The sequence below is a fragment of the Garra rufa genome, chromosome 5 (assembly GCF_049309525.1).
Source record: "Garra rufa chromosome 5, GarRuf1.0, whole genome shotgun sequence".
Classification (NCBI taxonomy): domain Eukaryota; kingdom Metazoa; phylum Chordata; class Actinopteri; order Cypriniformes; family Cyprinidae; genus Garra; species Garra rufa.
Window position 1 is genome coordinate 39,933,618 of NC_133365.1, and position 19,945 is coordinate 39,953,562.

General features: G+C 36.5%; 1 protein-coding gene across 1 annotated transcript in view; it reads left to right on the forward strand.

Moving 5' to 3' along the window:
- map7d2a (MAP7 domain containing 2a) overlaps nt 1-19,945 on the forward strand; it is a 28,109-nt gene that overhangs the window by 650 nt on the left and 7,514 nt on the right. The window contains exons 2-13 of the mRNA XM_073840076.1: nt 399-497; nt 664-741; nt 2,910-3,073; nt 6,166-6,265; nt 8,071-8,166; nt 12,238-12,350; nt 14,367-14,482; nt 14,629-15,038; nt 16,747-16,897; nt 17,276-17,447; nt 18,487-18,591; nt 19,219-19,269. Of these exons, the coding sequence (XP_073696177.1) occupies nt 399-497; nt 664-741; nt 2,910-3,073; nt 6,166-6,265; nt 8,071-8,166; nt 12,238-12,350; nt 14,367-14,482; nt 14,629-15,038; nt 16,747-16,897; nt 17,276-17,447; nt 18,487-18,591; nt 19,219-19,269 (1,655 nt within the window). The remainder of the gene's footprint in view (nt 1-398; nt 498-663; nt 742-2,909; nt 3,074-6,165; nt 6,266-8,070; nt 8,167-12,237; nt 12,351-14,366; nt 14,483-14,628; nt 15,039-16,746; nt 16,898-17,275; nt 17,448-18,486; nt 18,592-19,218; nt 19,270-19,945) is intronic.

A 19,945-nucleotide genomic window follows, 5' to 3' on the forward strand; every position in this document is an offset into this window, starting at 1 on the left:
AAACACACAGCTGTGGATCATTAAGGTAACAACACAGTTTTAAGAATCAAGTGTATGTAAACGTTTGAATGGGGGCTTCTTTATAAATTCAATTATTATTTTCTTGTGGACTATATGTAAATGTATTTTGTGTGAAATATCTTATTCAGGTCAGTACTAAATAAAAAATAACATGCATTTTGTATGATCCCTCTTATTTTGGTAAAATAATTAACATTTTGCAGATTCTGCAATGAATGTAAACTTTTGACTTATGTTATTTTAACTGTATGTATATATACATATATTGATTTTGGGTCAGATTGTTGAAAATGAGTTCATGGCAGAAATAACAATGGATACTAATGACTGAACTTTAAATTTCACTGACATAATTTTCTTCTCCATCCTTTCTAAAGCTGATGCTCTGACCCCACCCACTGTCACCGAAAAGAAAACTCAAACCAATGGGCACGCTTCACCTTCACGCCATCCAGCCAATACCAACACACATGCAGGTAAACAATGTAAGTCCAACTTTTTCTGTTGTTGTTGAGTGGACGTCTTCCATCTCATCTGATTGTGTGTCTAAAAAAAAAAACAGCTAAAATCTCAAACAGTAAAAAAGAAGTCTAAAGAGATAACGTGTCTTTTTTCCTATGTTTTCATGTCTCTCTCTCAAAGATTTGGAGGGCTATTTGAAGACAGATGATAGAATGAGACTTGCCAAGGAGAGACGTGAGGAGAGAGAGAAGAGTTTGGGTAAGCATGCCTGTTCGTGTTTCTGAATGTGTGGGTGCAGTGAATTCGAATAAGTGACTCACAGGGGTGATTCTAAGATTTCAGAGGAATATGAGATAAAGGTTTAATCTATGCATGTCAGTTGCTTTTATTTAAATCAGCTTACATTGCAACAAAGGTCTATGTTTTATCAGTTCATGGAAATTGAACCTGTGATTTTGGTGTTACTAGTTACTGTTTGAGCTACAGTAATGACTAAATAGATGATAGGATTAGGATTTTAAGGATTAGTTTACTCTTAAAATAAAATTTCCTGATAATTTACTCACCCATTTGTCATCCAAGATGTTCATGTCTTTCTTTCTTCAGTTGAAAAGAAGTTAGGGTTTTTGAGGAAAACATTCCAGGATTTTTCTCCATATAGTGGACTTCAATGGTGGCAAACTGCAGTTTCAGTCCTGCTTCAAAGGGCTCTACATGACCCCAGCTGAGGAATAAGGATCTTATCTAGCAAAATGATCAGTTATTTTCTAAAAGAAATAAAAATGTATATGCTTAATAACCACAAAAGCTCGTTTTGCACTAGCTCTGCTATGCGCGTCTATGGCTTCACGTATTACATAATCATGTTGGAAAGGTCATGCATGGTTAGTTCTTTGTCTGTGTACTTCAGTTCAGTAAGGTAGGCTTGGATAAAAAAATGCATCTCATTTTCTCGTTCAAATTCAAAGTCACCCAACATTGTTGTTTTACCTCTTTTTTTGCATTTGACATTCTTTGCATGTTCGATTTGTAAACACTTGTTTGCACGACCTTTCTAACGTGACGACACAATGAGTGAAGTCGTGGACACAGAGCTAGTGCAATATAAGCATTTGTGGTTTAAAAGTACATCATTTGAATATTTTTTTTAGAAAATGACCAATCGTTTCAATACATTAGATCTTTATTCTTCGGCTGGGATTGTGTCCCTTTGAAGCTGCATTGAGACTGCTATTTGGACCTTCAACCCGCTGATCCCCATTGAAGTCCACTATATAGAGAAAATCCTGAAATGTTTTCCTCAACCTTAATTTCAAACAACAAAAAAAAATTTATTTGCATTTTAATGAGTGAAATAAGTATTTGATCCCCTATTAATCATCAAGATGTCTGGCTCTCAGGTGTCTTTTATATAGGTCAGGAGCTGAGATTAGGAGCACTCCCTTAAAGAAAGTGCTCCTAATCTCAGTTTGTTACCTGTATAAAAGACACCTGTCCACAGAAGCAATCAATCAGATTCCAAACTCTCCACCATGGCCGAGACCAAAGAGCTGACCAAGGATGTCAGGGACAAGATTGTAGACCTACACAAGGCTGTAATGGGCTACAAGACCATCGACAAGGAGCTTGGTGAGAAGGTGACAACAGTTGGTGCGATTATTCGCAAATGGAAGAAACACAAAATAACGCTCAATCTCCCTCAGTCTGGGGCTCCATGCAAGATCTCACCTGCAATCAGCACAGAACTAAACGGTAGGATCTTGTCAATGATCTCAAATTTCAAAGATCTTCAGTTTCAAAACCTTAATGACTTAGAGAAGATCTGCAAAGAGGAGTAGGACAAAATCCCTCCTGAGATTTGTGCAAACCTGGTGGCCAACTACAAGAAACATCTGACCTTTGTGATTGGGTTTTGCCTCCAAGTACTAAGTCATGTTTTGCGAAGTGGTCAAATGCTTATTTCACTCATTAAAATGCAAATCAATTTATAACTTTTTTGAAATGTGTTTTTATGATTTTTTTTGTTATTATTCAGTCTCTCGCTTTTTTAAATAAACCTACAATTAAAACTATAGACTGATCATTTCTTTGTCAGTGGGCTAACGTACAAAATCAGCAGAGGATCAAAAAAGTTTTCCCTCACTGTATATAAATAGTGGTGGTGCATTGCATTGCACGTGATTTGATGATTTTCACAGGGTCACAAAACATTTTTTTTAATTCACACATATATTAACACAATGCTAATTGTCAAAGGTGCTAAAAAACGTTTTGTCCCATCTAGTTTATATTAACATAGACATTCCCTGAGAGAACAGCCCCAAAACTGCTGAAGCTGTCAGTAACAATGATAATGAGCTTTGAGTTTAGTGTTGTTTCATAACAAGCCAAATTAATTCAATAGTTTCTCTCGCTCTCTCTCTTAGCTGCACGGGAGCAAGCTATAAAGGAGAAAGAAAGGCGGGCACAACTGCAGTACGAGAAGACGGTAGAGGAGCGATGGAAGCGGCTGGAGGAGCAGAAACAGAAGGAGGAGCTTCGCAGAGCAGCCGTGGAGGAGAAGAGAAGACAGCAGCTAGAAGAGGAGAAGGTCAGAGATCTATAGTCAGATGCACCTGTCTTAGGACTCACTGTCCAAGCAAGGAGTCATGAAAGAGCAGATACAGTTTTTCTTTTCATTTAAGATGCAATTCTTCCCTTGACCTTTCAAATGCTATTATCTCATATAGCACTGATATAGCCAGATGTCAGGACACAATTAGATAATCATTCAGTGCGGCCAATAAATTGAAACATCCTTTGTAATTCATCTCCGATAGATGTAGGGCATTTCGGCCTGATTTGTTAGTAAATTCATATGGTTTAATACAAAACCATCTGAATTTAAAAAGAAAATAATCTTGACTTTTTATATTGTGTGAAATGACATTTTCAGCAATTGCACTGTATCTATGGCAATGAATTCCTGCCTCACCATGTAATATCACCCACCCACAGGGCAGACACTCATTTATCTGTTATGAGCCTGTGAGTGTTTACTGGGTGCCGTGGCTTGTGATACTTCTCCAATAAGAGGGATTTGGCCAGATCAGATCAGACTTTATTTTAATCCTCGTCTCTCGCTGGGCTGCAGATTCATTATTCTTCTCAAACACAGCCTTCATCTGCCGCGCAGTCGGCTTTCACAACTATGTTCTTTTTGGAAAGGCTGATCCTGAAAAGGAGTGGGCAAAGAACGAAAGAGGAACAAGGTGGCATGCGGGGGAGGTGATGCTGGACTCAACAAATGTTGCTGGAATCATTTTCAGATGCAAAGCAAAGCAAATACAAATGGAAACATAAATGAAGTAGCTGAAATTTGCTTTATGAATTGCCACGTCAATTTTTGAGTATGCAACTTGCTGATCATGTGGTGCCTACTAGTGCCCTACATTTAGAAGGGAATGACTTAGAACTTAATGAGGGAAATGAAGGTGTTAGTTAGAACTTGAGTCTGTGATTTGGCACAGATTTGGTCAAAAGTTTACATACACCATGCAGAATCAGCAAAATGTTAATTATTTTACCGAAATTAGAGGGATCATACAAAATGCATATAATTTTTTATTTAGTACTGGCCCGAATCAGATATTTCACATAAAAGACGTTTACATATACGTTTACATATAGTCCACAAGAGAAAATAATAGTTGTTTTATCAAAATGGCCCTTACATACAGTTGATTCTTAACACTGTTGTTACCTGAATGACCCACAGCATTTTTTTTTTATTTGTTTTGTTTATTGATAGTTGTTCATGAATTCCTTGTTTGTCCTGAACAGTTAAACTGCCTGCTGCTCTTCAAAAAAATCCTTTAGGTGCCACAGATCTTTTGGTTTTTCATGATTTTCATAATTGTAAGTGTTCAGCATTTTTGTGTATTTGAACCCTTTCCAACAATGACTGTATAATGTTGAGATCCATCTTTTCACACTAAGGACAACTTAGGGGCTTATATGCAACTATTACAGAAGGTTCAAACGCTTACTTCAGAAGGAAAAACTATGCATTAAGAGCCAGGGGCTTGCCTAAATATCATATTTTTTTATTTAGGACTGCCCTTCAGAATGTATAGAAGAGACTTGCATGTTTCCCAGAAGACCAAATAAGTTAAATTAAAAATGTTTTCAGTCCTGCCTCCTAATGCATCCTGTTTCATACTGATATATCAGTTACCATTTGTACCTTCTGTAACAGTTGCATATGAGTCCATCAGTTGTCCTTAGTGTAAAAAGATGCATCTTACAATCATGAAAATCATGAAAAACCAAAAAATCTGATGCACCTAAAGGATTTTTCTGAAGAGCAGCAGGCAGTTTAACTGTTCAGGACGAACAAGGGACTCATGAACAACTATCACTAAACAAACAAAAAAAAAAAAAACACACAGCTGTGGATCATTCAGGTAACAACACAGTATTAAAGGGATGGTTCGGAGTAGAATTGACTTCATTGCTATGCACTCCGAAGCCCATGTAAATACCCCATCCAAAGTTTTTTTTTACCTTAGTCGAACATTTATGGAGATATTAGAGTTTTTCGAATTGCTTGTTACAGGAGTGAATGGTACATGTGATGTATCTCGTAAATTGCACCACTAAACATGCAAGTAATCATACCAAACTTGTACAGTAGTGTAAATAGGTTATGTACTCACAAAATGCTGCATCGGAACATTTGTAAGTCCACCATGAGTGTTTTAAAAACACGTTTTAGCCGATCCCTACTAGTCTCAAAAACTACAAATCACGTCACTTCCCTGGTTTGAAAAAAGCACGTAAAAGTCCTCCTACAAGTTGACATGCACACAGATGTAGTAGGAGGACTTTTACGTGCTTTTTTCAAACCAGGGAAGTGACGTCGACTTGTAGTTTCTGTGACTAGTAGTTCTCGGGTAAAACGTGTTTTTAAAACACTCATGGTGGACTTACAAATGTTCTGATGCAGCGTTTTGTGAGTACATAACCTATTTACACTACTGTACAAGTTTGGTAAGATTACTTGCACGTTTAGTGGTGCAATTTACGAGATACATTACATGTACCATTCACTCCTGTAACAAGCAATTCGAAAAACTCTAATATCTCCATAAATGTTCGACTAAGGTAAAAAAAACTTCGGATGGGGTATTTAGATGGGCTTCGGAGTGCATAGCAATGAAGTCAATTCTACTCCGAACCATCCCTTTAAGAATCAAGTGTATGTAAACTTTTGAACAGGGTAATTTATAAATTCAGCTATTATTTTCTCTTGTGGACTATATCTAAATGTCTTTTATGTAAAATGTCTTATTCAGGTCAGTACTAAATAAAAAATGTCATGTGTTTTGTATGATCCCTCTTATTTTGGTAAACTAATTAACATTTTGCAGATTCTGCATGGTGTATGTAAATTTTGGCTTCAACTGTAAGTATTATTTTTCTTTCAAATAAATAAATAAATAAATAAATAAATAAAACTGATCCCGCACTTTTTAACAGTGGTGTATATAGGCAATCGTATGGAATTATAGGTCGCGTAGATCATTTTTCTATCAGTGCATATATATCTGCTCCTATTGTGGTTGTACTGATGTTGTTGGTGTAAATGTCTACTGGTGAAGTAAGTGTCTGGTGTTTCCTGTGCTGGAACGGCACACACAGGAGCGCCTGGAAGCTCTAATGAGGAGATCACTGGAGCGCAGCTTGCAGCTGGAGAACAGGAATAAACGCTGGGTATGGGGTCCCAACGGCACCGCTCAAGGTGAGTGTAATGCGCACACATCACACTGGATTAAGAAAAAGAGAGACTGGGAGGAGGGGAGTGAGCAGTGATGGAAGCTGCGAGAAAATGTTTCATGATATGGTGGATTTCAATGATCAACTCAGTTTCAACTCATGAAAATGCTTCTATGTCATGTTTTTCTGACTAAATTCGATTTAATTCATTCTGCTTTTAAAAAAAATGTACATTACTGAATTTCTGAATCATTTTTTAAGGTTTGAAGAATGTTTTTCGATTTTTATTTTCAATTTTCCTACAATGCAGTGAATGTTAAGAAGCCATTATAAAGCTGCAGTGCACTGTGTCCTTGCATTTTGTATGATTTTCATCTGGGGTTAAGGACACAGTGTTACTAGAGCTCAGGTTTCATACTTCAGCTCATCAGGGAGGAAGGACAGGCAGGCATGAGTGATTCAGCACTTTCTCTGTGCTGCGCCCCGTCCTATTGGCTTGATTTAGATACAAGCACATTAATTGGTTAAGAAATTGGATATTGATTTGGGCCTTAGATTTAATCATTTAGGAAGCTAGGGAAGTTCAGAAGGAAGAAAGCATGTTTGTCTAACATTTCTGAAAGCTTTTATTCATCTAAGTCATTGTAGATTGTAAAATTAGCAAAATCTAAATTATTTAAATACATTTGTATTGTTATTTTAACAAAATCAGTTAAGTTCTTTCATTTAGCAGATGCTTTTATCCACAGTGACATTTTAAAGTTTCGCAATAAAGGGACAATCCACTCATAAATTAAAATTCTGTCATGATTTACTCACATTTATGTCATTCTAAACCTGTATGACTTTTTCTTCTGTGGAAGAAAAAAATATTTTGGATAATGTTGATAGATAAACATTTTCAATTCGGGATTTCATCAAAATTTGACAATTTAACTGTCACTAAGAAAAATAGAAGAAGCCACTGAATTTAATATTTTTTATATGTAATAAATTACTTGTGCTTCAGAGAGAGCTGACGAAACAATAAATGCAGTCACTGCTTTCAGAGGCGGATGCCAGCCATTTGGGAACACAGTTTTGGGAGGAAATTAAAAATACATTTTTTGACAACAGATTTTGCTCAGGCATTTCAGATGCTGTGCAATTACCTTTTTGGTGCATGTGGAAAAATTTATTCACAGAATGTTTTCATCTTCTATTATTCGCAATAACCATTTTTCGTACAATTCAAAAACCACCTCAAGCGAGTGCAAAAACTTTTGCAAATTAAGAGATTTTTTTCTCAAATTTTGTCATTTTCATCACTTGTTTCTGATGTGATACTTAAAAATGCACATAAAAACAGGGTGATGGAAATGTGTCTTGAATATTGACTTCCACTGTATGGACAAATGTAAATGTAATGTAAAAACACAATAAAAGTCAAAGGGAACCGAAACAAATCACATGAGGGTGAGTAAACCATGACAGAAAGTAATTTTCTGGGGGTGAACTATCCCTTTTAACCCCAGAAATGTAAATGCTTAATGAGAGCACTCAGGTGATTTTAGGGACTTGATCAGTGAAGTGTGTTCTGATGTTTTTTGATGATTGCAGTGTGTGTATGAGAAGGATGCAGGTTTTGAGTTTGAATGTGTTTGAAATCAGCTCAGCCCTGCTCATTGTGTCTGGCTGCCATGCTTAAAAAGCGCCAGAAGTTGTGCTGAAGTGTTTAGGTGTGTGTGCTGCACACACCACCCCAAAAACACACACTTCACCAAAGGGTGCCCAGTCTGTCCATAACGCTCTGCTGTTTCTGCTGTGCTCCACCGTGACCCTATCGCCCAGGTGACTGGGAGAATGCCCCGCCTCCTCTCTCTGCTGCCTCCGCCCTTCCCCATGACCTCGCTGCCCCCTCTCCTGCTGCCATCGAATCAGGCAACGGTATGAACCTTAGCTGGCCTTTTCTCATCCCTTCTTCCCTCCTGTCCCCTCGGACTGACACCCTTTTTGGTTTCCATCCCAAAACTCTAAACCAGCCTGCTCTCCTTCCCCTGTTCCTGCTTGAGCACTTAGGGGGCTAAGTGGGGTAAATGCTTGCATATCCAAAAGTGGTCCAGCTGCATATAGGTCTCAAATGCTGTTGAGACTGTTCATAAATGCTATGTACAAATAGCTAACTTGAAATTGTTTTTCAAAAGCCAGCAAGATAAGGGGATGAAAAGAGGAGGCTGCTTTGAAATATAATAATGTCCAGTATTTGTTTTGCTGAGCTATTCACATGCTGCTATACCTGATCTGAATGTACAGTCCCTTGTAGAAGTATTCACGCTTATGGTACATTCTCTCAATCACTGAATTACAAATCCGTCATTGAAATTCAGTTTTATGTGTTTTTGTTATATTTAAAAAAAAAAAAGTAAACAAATTTGTAGTGCTTGCTGTGGCAAGTGCTAATGCTTTTTTAAGTATTCTAACTTTGGATTTTTGCTTGGGGGTGAAAAAGTAAATTCCTATAGGCTTAAGGTGCGGCCACACTTTGTTGTTCGGCAAATTTTCGCGGGCAAAGTCAAGTAATTTCATAAGGAATGGATGTGATCATGAATTTTGTGTGAGAGTAAAAGTTTTCCACATGCAGTTAGTGCAAATTCGGCACAAATTTACTGTGTTGAAGAACAAAAAGCTTTGTTATATCTCGGGGCAATGTGTCACATATGTGACCCTGGACCACAAAACCAGTCTGAAGTAGCACGGTTATATTTGTAGCAATAGCCAAAAATACATTGCATGTATGATATGAAATGTATGTATCAAATACATACATTGTCAAAATTATTGTTTTTTCTTTTATGGCAAAAATCATTAGGATATTAAGTAAAGATGATGTTCCATGAATATATTTTGTAAATATGCTACCATAAATATATCAAAACTTAATTTTTGTTTAGTAATATGCATTGATGAAAACTAGTTTCCAGATTTTCAAATAGCATCTCGGCCAAATATTGTTCTAACAAACCATACTTCAATGGAAAGCTTATTTATTCAGCTTTCAGATGATGTATGAATTTCAATAAAAAAAAAATTACCCTTATGACTGGTTTTGTGGTCACATATGGGGATGGGATCTATTGACTTAGGTCAGTACAACCACATAGAAACCACTCAGAACACTCTAGAAACCACATAGCAGTCATGCTGCTGTGAGCATGTAAGAAATACTGCTGCTACACCTATAACATATATGAAATAACCCCTATAAATGACATACATGAAATTACCCTGTGGCAGATCTATACAGGTGGAGGGTTTCTGAAGCGAACTGCATCTGCTATAGCAAGCACTAGCTGAGTATGTTAATGTTCAGCAGCAAGCTCATTGGCTGCTGAAAAGAAAATAACCAGTCACCTGTGCCATGTAAATAATTTTGTCATTATGTCAGATTGAGTTGGATTTAAACAGTACATAGTACATAAATGTAGGCTAATTTCTGGTCTCAGTTCAGCTCATAACCTGTGGCTCTATTTCAATATGGTGGCAAGAAATATCAGTTATTTGGAATTAAAACATCAGAGAATGGGAGAATGGTTGCATTTTGAGTGAGAATTCGTTAGCATGGCACTGTATATTCAATGTGCACTGCTCTGTAGCTCAATACTTGGTTAGTAAAAGTCAAAGCAAATGTGTCTTTTTGCGTGTTTTGTATTGATTGTGAGTGTACTTTTTTCGGATTGTGAGTGTACTTACAACTTTGTGTGTGTAAACCACTTCTTTCATCACAGCTATGTGGTTCTTTCAGTATTGAAGTGTGTGTGCATGTTTGTCTGCTCATGGGTAGTTTTTCTTTAAAATTAGATCTCTGTTGAATTGTTTTTTTTTTTTTTTTTTGAGGCATGGGCACATTAACATAAACCACACACACAAACACACTGATCTATGCCTATATCACTATCTCAGAACACATAATAGGCCTTCATCATCATCATCATCTTTTTTTGTGCCTTGCAAACGTATTCATACCCCTTTATTTTTTCACATTTTGTTATGTCACTGCCTTGTGTTAAACTGCTTTAAATTACTTTTTTCCCCACATCAGTCTACACTCCATACACCATAATGGCAAAGCAAAAAATACGTTTTAACATATTTGCAAATTTTTTACAAATAAAAAACTGAAATGATTCCATTGCATAAGTATTCAAATATATCTGGGGCAGTTGAAATTTAGCTCAAGAGCGTTTGTATTGCTTGTAGATGTTACTACACTTTGAGAGAAGTTAACCTGTGGCAAATTTAATTGAATGGGTATGAAAGGTTGGGAAACAGGATTGCATCAAGCCACACATCTGGGGAAGAGTTCAGAAAAAATGTAGTCTCCTTTATCCTTAATGGAAGATGTTTCAAACAACCAGGACTCTTCCTAGAGCTGGCCTCCTGGTCAAACTGAGCAATTGAAGGAGAAGAGTGGTGACCAAGAACCTGATGGTCACTCTAGTTGAGCTCAATGATCATATATGCAGATGGGAGAAACTTACAGAAGGACAAACATCACTGGCAACGTCTTTATGGCGGTGTGACCAAACTTAATCCTCTCCTCAATGAAGATACATGAAAACCAGGCACTGCTCATTACCTGCAGAGTACCATCCCAAAAGTAAAGGGTGCTGGTAGCAGCCTCATGCTGTGGGGTTGTTTTTTAGTGGCAAAGGACTCATCAGAGTAAAAAGAAAGTTCAATGCACCAAATTATAGAAATAGCCTTAATGAAAACCCAGTCCAGAGCATTCAGAACCTCAGACTGGCCAGAAGGTTCTGCTTCCAACAGGGCAATGACCCTAAGCACACATCAAGAGTGGCTTATAGACAACTCTGTGAATGTCCTTTAGTGGCCCAGCCACAGCCTGGGCCCGAACCTAATCAAATATTTCTGGAGAAACCTGAAAATATGCGTCTGCCCCCATCCAACCTGACAAAGCTTGAGAGGTGAAGAGGTGATGAGAAGAATGGCAGATCATTTCCAAATGCTGATGTGCAAAGCTTGTCGCATATTACCAAAAAGACTTGAGTCTGTAAAGGTGCTTCAGCGAAGTACTGAGTTAAGGGTATGAATACTTATGCAACGTACTTATTTCAGTTAAAAAAAAATACATTTACGAAGTTGTGACAGTTCTGTTTTTACTTTATCAATATAGTGTATGAAGTGTAGATTGATGTGGAAAAAAAATATTTAAAGCAGTTTAACATAAGGCAGCAACATAACAAAATGTGAAAAAGAATGAAGGGGTGTGAATACTTTCGCAAGGCACTGTATATCTTATTACAATAAAGATACAATAAAATATCTAAATTAGTTATTTTTTATTTAGGTTATTTATTTATTTTTGTTTGTTTGTTTAACCTAAATCAATAATCAAAAAAATTAATAACATGCTGCTATCATTTTATAATAAAGTCCAACATTTTTATACATGTTAAAAAGAAGCTTTGGACACGCATTTCCAAATTCATCCCTCTATCTTTCCATTCATATTAATGTTATGTCTGTCCCATCCATTCACTTCATCCCTTCTTTCTCCACCCTCAATTTTGTCTATCCCTTCATCCCTCTCTCTGTCAGCCCATCATGCTCATCTGAACTCTATGGACAAACTAAAAGTGAATCGCCTCCTCACACACACACATTCCTCACTGGCTCGCTGTAACAGTGCTGCAGAGCTGCATCTGTCCTGTCTGCGCAGCAAAGGTAACACACACACACACACACACACACACACACACACACACACACACACACACACACACACACACTCACACTCATCCCGCAACAGGTGTATTATCTTATTAAAGCTTCACACATGAGCCGAATTACATCAGTGTTCATTTGTGTCACTTAATAAAGTGTTTGTTTTGAGTGTGTATGTGTGTACGTGTGGCTTGCTAAGTGTGTCATGTCGTTTTTTATGCTGTTTAGCCTCGAGTGCTGACCAGAAAATGCTCCTATTTCTCTCCCATTCAGTGCCCTCCAGTCCTCATAGGTCACCATACAGAGGGTCACCAAGTCGAAGAAGAAACAATCCTGTGCCAACAGAAGATTCCTCTGGAGCTCTCAGTGCCCCCAACACCCCCAAGGTCAGGAAAGATCTGTAATAAACTCAAAAGCACACCTCTTTTGTTCATCGAGGTATGTATGTAGTAGAAAACTCATGAAAGAAAATAAAATACTGATACAATGCCACATTACGGCTTTTGGTTGTAATTTTAAGTTGAAAGGCAATAAAAGAAGTGATGTGAGAAGTGAAGACTTCTTCACTGGGAAGGATGGGAAGATGCCTGTGGACGAATATAATTTCCCAAAGACCCCCGTCTTATTTCTCTCCACTTAGGCCCTGATGCCTTTGAGGCTTTTAGTAGAGCACAGCTACTGAAAGAGCTGACAGAGACAAGAAACGCTAGATGCCCTCCTTGCAGGATGTAAAAATATCGACGCTCAGGGTAGATTTCACTCGATATGCGGGGGCGTTTAGACTCCATGCGGGGAAAAAATGATGGTATGGCATTTGGTTTAAGCCTAAGCTTATTTCCATCGTCACCTGTAAGCTCTTTTAGTAGTAGCTGTGGTCATCGTAACAGCCAGTAGCTCACAGAGTGCAAACATTTTCTTGTCATCAAAATAATAGTGCCCCCATAGTCCAAAATGTGCATAAAATAATGTTGATTTTTTAAAATAATGTAAATCTTTCATGGATTTTGTACTACAAATTTCAGCAAGAAACATGATTTTTGTTATATTAAGCCAGACAGGTCTTAATACCCAGGGTTCCCTCTAAAATAACTTTAATAACAATTAAAAAAAAAAATGGTATCCATATAGTATAACTTAGCTACTTCTCAAAATAAATTCCTGAATTCCTGAATGCAAAATTGTCATATGGCAGTATTTTCTCAGTATTTAGTAAATATATAAAAATACTTTAAGGGAATATTTTTGCAAGGATGCATTCAATTGGTCAAAGGTGACAGGAAAGACATTCATAATGTTACAGAAGATTTCTATTTCAAACTAATGCTGTTTTCAAAGTTTCTATTTATTAAATGTGACCCTGGACCACAAAACCAGTCATAAGTGTAACTTTGTCAAAATTGAGATTCTTATGTCATCTGAAAGCTGAGTAAATAAGCTTTCCATTGATATATTGTTTGTTAAAATAGGACAATGTTTGTCTGAGATACAACTATTTGAAAACCTGCAATCTGAGGGCGCAAAAAAAAAATCTCAATATTGAGAAAATCGCCTTAAAAGTTGTCCAAATGAAGTTCTTAGCAATGCATGTTACTAATCAAAAATCAAGTTTTTATATATCTATGGTAGAAAATTTACAAAATATCTTCATGGAACATGATCTTTACTTAATATGCTAATGATTTTTGGCATAAAAGAAAAATCGATAATTTTGACCCATACAATGTATTTTTGGCTATTGCTACAAATATACCCGTGCTACTTAAGACTGGTTTTGTGGTCCAGGGTCACAAATAATCCTGAAAAAGTATGTATCATGGTTTTCACAAAAATGTTAAGCACAACTGTTTTATTATAATAAGAAATTAATATTAATATGAAATGTTTCTTGAGCACCAAATTAGCATATGTAACCCTGAACCAACTCATAAGGGTTTTTAAATTGAGATTTATACGTCATCTGAAAGCTGAATATTAAGCTTTCCACTGATTAATATTATATTTGGCTAACATACAACTGTTTGAAAATCTGGAATCTGAGGGTGCAAAAAAATCTAAATATTGAGAAAATTGCCTTTAAAGTTGTCCAAATGAAGTTCTTTGCAAAGCATATTACTAATCAAAAATTAACTTTGAATATATTTACTAAATATCTTCATGGAACATACTCTTACTTAATATCCTAATGATTTTTGGCATAAAAAAACCCTTACAATTTTGACCCATATAATGGATTTTTGGCTATTACTTCAAAATACCTGTGTTACGTAAGACCAGAGTCACAGAGTCACATATAAGAATGATTTCTGAAAGATCATGTGACACTAAAGTAATGGCTGCTGAAAATTCAGCTTTGCCATCAAAGCTATATATTTTATAATATTGTGTACCATGGTTTGTTGCAGAAGGAGAGATTGCGTAGAGAGAGGAGGACTGGCTCTCCAGCCACAGGTTCACCAGTTAGACGAGCTAAATCTCCTGCTGATGTTAACCAGCGCTCTGCCTCACCTGCCACACCCAAGTAAGATACGCACACTTACCTATATAATATATTATTTTCAGTACATACATAAGATGCTGACAAAGTCACCTTTGATTAATTATATTTTCATTCAGTAATGTGCTGACTATAAGCATCTGAATCAGCTTTGTTTGTATGCTTTGAAGGTTATTACCTAAGAGTCGGACTCAGTCACCATGCACAGTGCGGCAATATCCACCCTCCCCTATGAAACGCAGACCCGCCACACCGGTCAATGACAGCAACAAGAAGACAGAAGACAAGCAAGCTGAGGATGTCAAATGTCAGGATCCTAAGCAGGGCAGGTCCCTCAAGGCTGAGATCCATCAAAACAACAACCCCAACAATGCAACTTTAGATAAGGCACTAAAAATGGAGAGCAGCACACCTCCTCCAGAAAGAAGAACAATGAAGATAGAAAATCACATTAATGGGTCAAAAGAGAAGAAAAGTGTAGGTTTGGAAAACCAACAGAAAAAGAATGAAAAGGTGGAGACCCCTGAGAAAAAACAACCCAAATCAAACTGTAACGATGTGGCTGCAAACAAGTGTGCAGGTGGGTCTGAAACCTACAATATACAATATTTTTTCAGTCATTCAAATATAGCTTATTGATCATATTTTTAATGTGTTGCTGTCTTACCTTTTGGTTTACATCAATCAAATATATTCAGTTCAATTATTCATAGCGCTTACAAAATATACCAAATAATCTACAATGAAAAGGATATAATTAAGACGGTTAAGATCATTAAGAGGCTAATTAAAAAAAAAATCAAGTTCCAAATAAAAAAAGGAAAATAAAGATGGAATATGGAGTAGTATAATTTTCATTTGTAAAGCATTCAGTTCACTGGATAATTAAAAACAAAAACAAAAAAGGTTTAGGAATAAATGTATATCATGATATATACTGGTGTTGTGACACATTGACATATTCGCCACTGAATAAAAAATAAAAAAGGTAATAGCGAGTTTTTATCTCACAATTTTGACTTTTTTTAATATTCATAAAACAAACTTGGAATTTGACTGTTTTTTCCCTCAGAACTGCATGATATAAATCTACAATTGCAATAACTAAAGTCTGAATAGCAAGATATAAACTCGCAGTTGTGAGAAATAAAGTCTGCATTACGCAATTCAGTTTTACGCAAACTCGGTTTTTACCTCATAATTCTAAGAATTTTTTTTCTCGCAATTCTGACTTTTTTTCTTAGAACTGTGACATAAAATCGTAATTGTGAGTTGTAAAGTCAAGTTCTAAAGGGGAAAAAGACTGATATGTTCTCAGAATTGTGAGTTTATATCTCAGTTCTCACGCAATTGCATGTTATAAAGTCAGAATTGCAAGATATAAACTCGCAATTCTGAGAAAAAGTCACAATTGTGAGTTTATAACTGCAGTTGCGAGTTATAAAGTCAGTATTGTGTAATATAAACGTGGAATTACTAAAAAACTCAGAATTGCGAGATATAAATTCACAATTGTGACTTATATACTTTATAGACTTCTGACTTTTTTCTCAGAATTGTGAGATATAAACTTGCAATTCTTACCTTTTTTCTCAGAACTGTGTGATATAAAGTCTGAGAAATAAAGTTTATATCTGAATTCTGACTTTTCTAGCAATTGCGAGTTTATATCACGCACTACTGACTTTAACTCACAACTGCAACTTTTTTCTCAATTCTGAGAAAAAAGTCAAAATTGCATGTTTGTATCACAGAATTCTGGGAAAAAGTGACAATTGCGAGATATAAATTCACAATTCTGAGCAAAAAGAGTCACAATTGTGAATATATATCTCGCAATTCCGAGTTTTTTTTTTAGTAATTCCAAGTTTATATTACACAATACTTTATAACTTGCAACTGCGAGATTATATCTCACTATTCTGACTTTATAACTCGCCAGTGTGAGTTTATATCTCACAATTAATTAATAAAAACCCTGAATTGTAAGATACAAAGTCGCAATTACCGTTTTTTACTTTTTATTCAGTGGCAGAAATGGGCTTCCAGAATGCATAGCCTCCATACCCTCATTAGTATAAGTCAGTTTATATATAAATTAGCCCCTTGAGGCTATAGGGAGCCTGCTTTGTGGTTACTAAGCTTTCCAAAGTTATTTTTTTGGACTTATTTAAAGTCATTTTAACTGCAGTGACATTCATCATTTGTATGTATGCTCTTCTCATTCACAGCAGCTTCAGATTGTGAAAATGATTTACACTTGCTTATCTTGTTTTACTCTCTTACAGATCCTTCACCTGTGAACTCTCCTGGCAAGGTGGCTGCAGGAACGACAGATGCTGAGGAGGCGTCTCGTCTGCTTGCAGAACGCAGGCGTCTGGCCAGAGTGCTGAAGGAACAGGAGGAGAAACAACGCAGGGAATTGGAGGAGCAGGAAAAGTATGCGTGTGTATGACTGACGCTGTATTTCTCAGAACTAGTGTACAAAATGTTCAGTGCTTGCTCAGTGTGACTCAGACATTTATAATTGGTATGCGTTGCATAACAATATTAACAAATGTTTTGTAATTTTAATCTATGGGGGTTTCCGCCTGTTTTGAAGGTTTTGTAAACTGCTGTACAGTTATAAGAAACTGAAAGATTACTTATAAAAAGGTTGAAATAAATGATCATTTAAAACTGCAAATGCGTAAAAGAAAAAAAAATTGAATACTCTTCCAGAATGATGTTTGAATGTCACTTGAATACAGGAGAACAAAACAGGCACTAGAGTGACGTTCCCTCATGAGACTGTGTTGGTCTGTGTGTGATTTTCAGAATAAAGAGTGAGCAGCTTAAGAAGAGGCAGCTGGAGGAAAAAGCTCGACAAGAAGAGAAGGCTCGTCAAGCTGATGAGGAAAAGTGTAGACAAGAGCAGGAACGGAAGAAGAGAGAGCAGGAGGAGAAAAAACAGAAGGATAAGGAGCTTCAGGCCCAGATGGAGAAAGAGGTCAGAAGATTTAAAGTGAAATTACCCCTTTTAGTCACTGGACCAAAAAGCATTAGCTTGCAGTTAATGTAAAATTTTGTTTCAAAGCCAACAGCAAACAATTTTACATGGTTCCCAACTCAGAATTTATTTTTTTACTCTTTATTCTTTTTTTTTTTTACTAGAATTCTTTTCTTTACTCCACTCTTCTGAATCTACTATTTCTCCACTCGAAAAATGAAGAATTCAAATAAGGCCAAGAACATACTGCAGTTTAAAGAGATAGTTCACTTAAAAATGAAAAATCTGTCAGTAATTACTCACTCTCATGTTGTTTCAATCCTGTAAGACCTGGTTATCTTCAGAACACAAATTAAGAAACTTTTGATTTTTTGACTTTCTGACCCTCCATAGACAGCAAGGGTCCTACCACGATCAAATGTAGTATTGGACATCGTTAAAATAATCCAGTGTCAATAGTCAGTGGTTCAACTGTAATTTTTTGAAGCTACGAGAATACTTTTTGTGCACAAAGAATGCATGCATGCGTTTTACGTCAGCAGCATCACACGTATACGTTGTGGTACTTTCTGTAATGGTGCAGTACTGTCCCAGGAGAGAAGAAATTGTTAAATGAAGTTGTTATTTTGGGTGGTCTTTGTGCACTAAAAGTAGCTGGATAAAATCACGGGTGAACCACTGATGTCACATGGACTATTTTAACGATGTCCTTACTACATTTCTGTGCCTTAATCGTGTCTATGGACGGTCAGAAAGCTCTCAGATTTCATCAAAAATATCTTAATTTGTGTTCTGAAGATAAACAAAGGTCTTATGGGTTTGTAACGTCATGAGGGTGAGTAATTAATGACAGGATTTTCATTTTTGGCTGAAATAACCCTTTAATATGGTTCTAAATCTGATTTTTCAGTTTATATATATCAGCTCATATCTGTCTATATCAGTTTTCCTGATATTCTGTTGGTCTTCTGTTGGTTCTGATCTTATCTATCTTTTTCTGTAGACTCTTAACCTTCAATTGTGTCTATGTGTTTAATAGAAAGAGGAGGCAGAGATTCAAGCTCAAAAGGATGCTGAGCGTCAGCGGCAGGAGAGAGAGCTTTTTAAACAGCAGGAGGAACAGGAAAGACAACAACGAAAAAAGGTAGTATGACCAGCAGCAAGCCACAGTAAGCAACTTTGCACAGATTAGCTGTATACTACCCTAAACAGTAAAAGTAGGGCATGCAGTGGAACAAAAATGTAGACAACTTTGAATTGTAAACTTCAAACTTCACTGACCACTTTATTGTAATCACTACTTTGTCAAGGCATAAAGTTCACCCAAAAATTAAAATTCTCATTTTCATTAATTACTCATCCTCATGTCGTTCCAAACCCGCGAGACTTTCGTTCATCTTCTGAACACAAATTAAGTATTTTTGATGAAATCCGAGAGCTTTCCAAACCTGCATAGACAGCAGCGCAACTCAAACATTTAAGGCCCAGAAAGGTAGTAAGGACATCGTTAAAATAGTCCTTAATGAAGCTACGTGAATACTTTTTTGCACAAAGAAAACAAAAATAATGATCTTTAATCTTCAATTTTACTGAAAGTAAGTTACTATATTCAGAAGATGAACAAAAGTCTTATGAGACATGAGAAAATAATAACAGAATTTCAATGTTAATTAATGAGTGAAGTATCTTCTTTAATCTTACTTTTAAATCAACATGAATAATTGTGCATTAAAAAATACAGACTAAAATGTGCCAAAATTGTTATCTGCAGAGAATTGAAGAAATAATGAAGAGAACCAGGAGAGGTGATGGCGAGATGAAGGTATCAGTGAGACACAATCCATCCTTCACTTTAACTTTATAACTGTCCTGTTGAAAAAAAAAAACAGCATGCTGGTATGTTTTAAAGCATGGCAGCTGGTTTAAGATGGTCCTTAGTTGGTCATGAGCTGGTTTAAGCTGGTCTTAAGCTTTGTTTAAGGGTGTGTTCACACTTTTAGTTCGGTTTGTTTGGTTCATTTGGTCCGGACCAAAAAGGAAAATGATACATTTGGTCCTGGTCCTTTTAGCGTTCACACTGGCATTGTTAACAGCTAACCTATAAAGATACCAAACCTAAAGGCATAGAGATGCCGACGTTCACAACCTGATTGGTCGGGTTGAATGACGTATATTTCGTGACGGAAATCACCAAACACTCTAAACAAAAGGAAAAGGCACGTTTGACTTAAAGCGGTGCTTTAAGTCGAATGCACCTAATGCTGTCTGCTGCACTAAGTGCGCTCATTGTTGCATGTAGTCTAAATCATTTTATTTTTACCACAAAGAGCTCATAAAAGGCAGTTAACCTCCTCGTTGCTTCATGCTTGCCCTCTGCTCATTTTGTTTTGGATACACCGCTTGTTCCCTTCGTGAAATCATGTCGTATAGCATCGCATCTTGTCATTACTTTCTGTTTTTGGTTCATTGAGAAGTATTTGGTCCGTGTTGCGTTCATA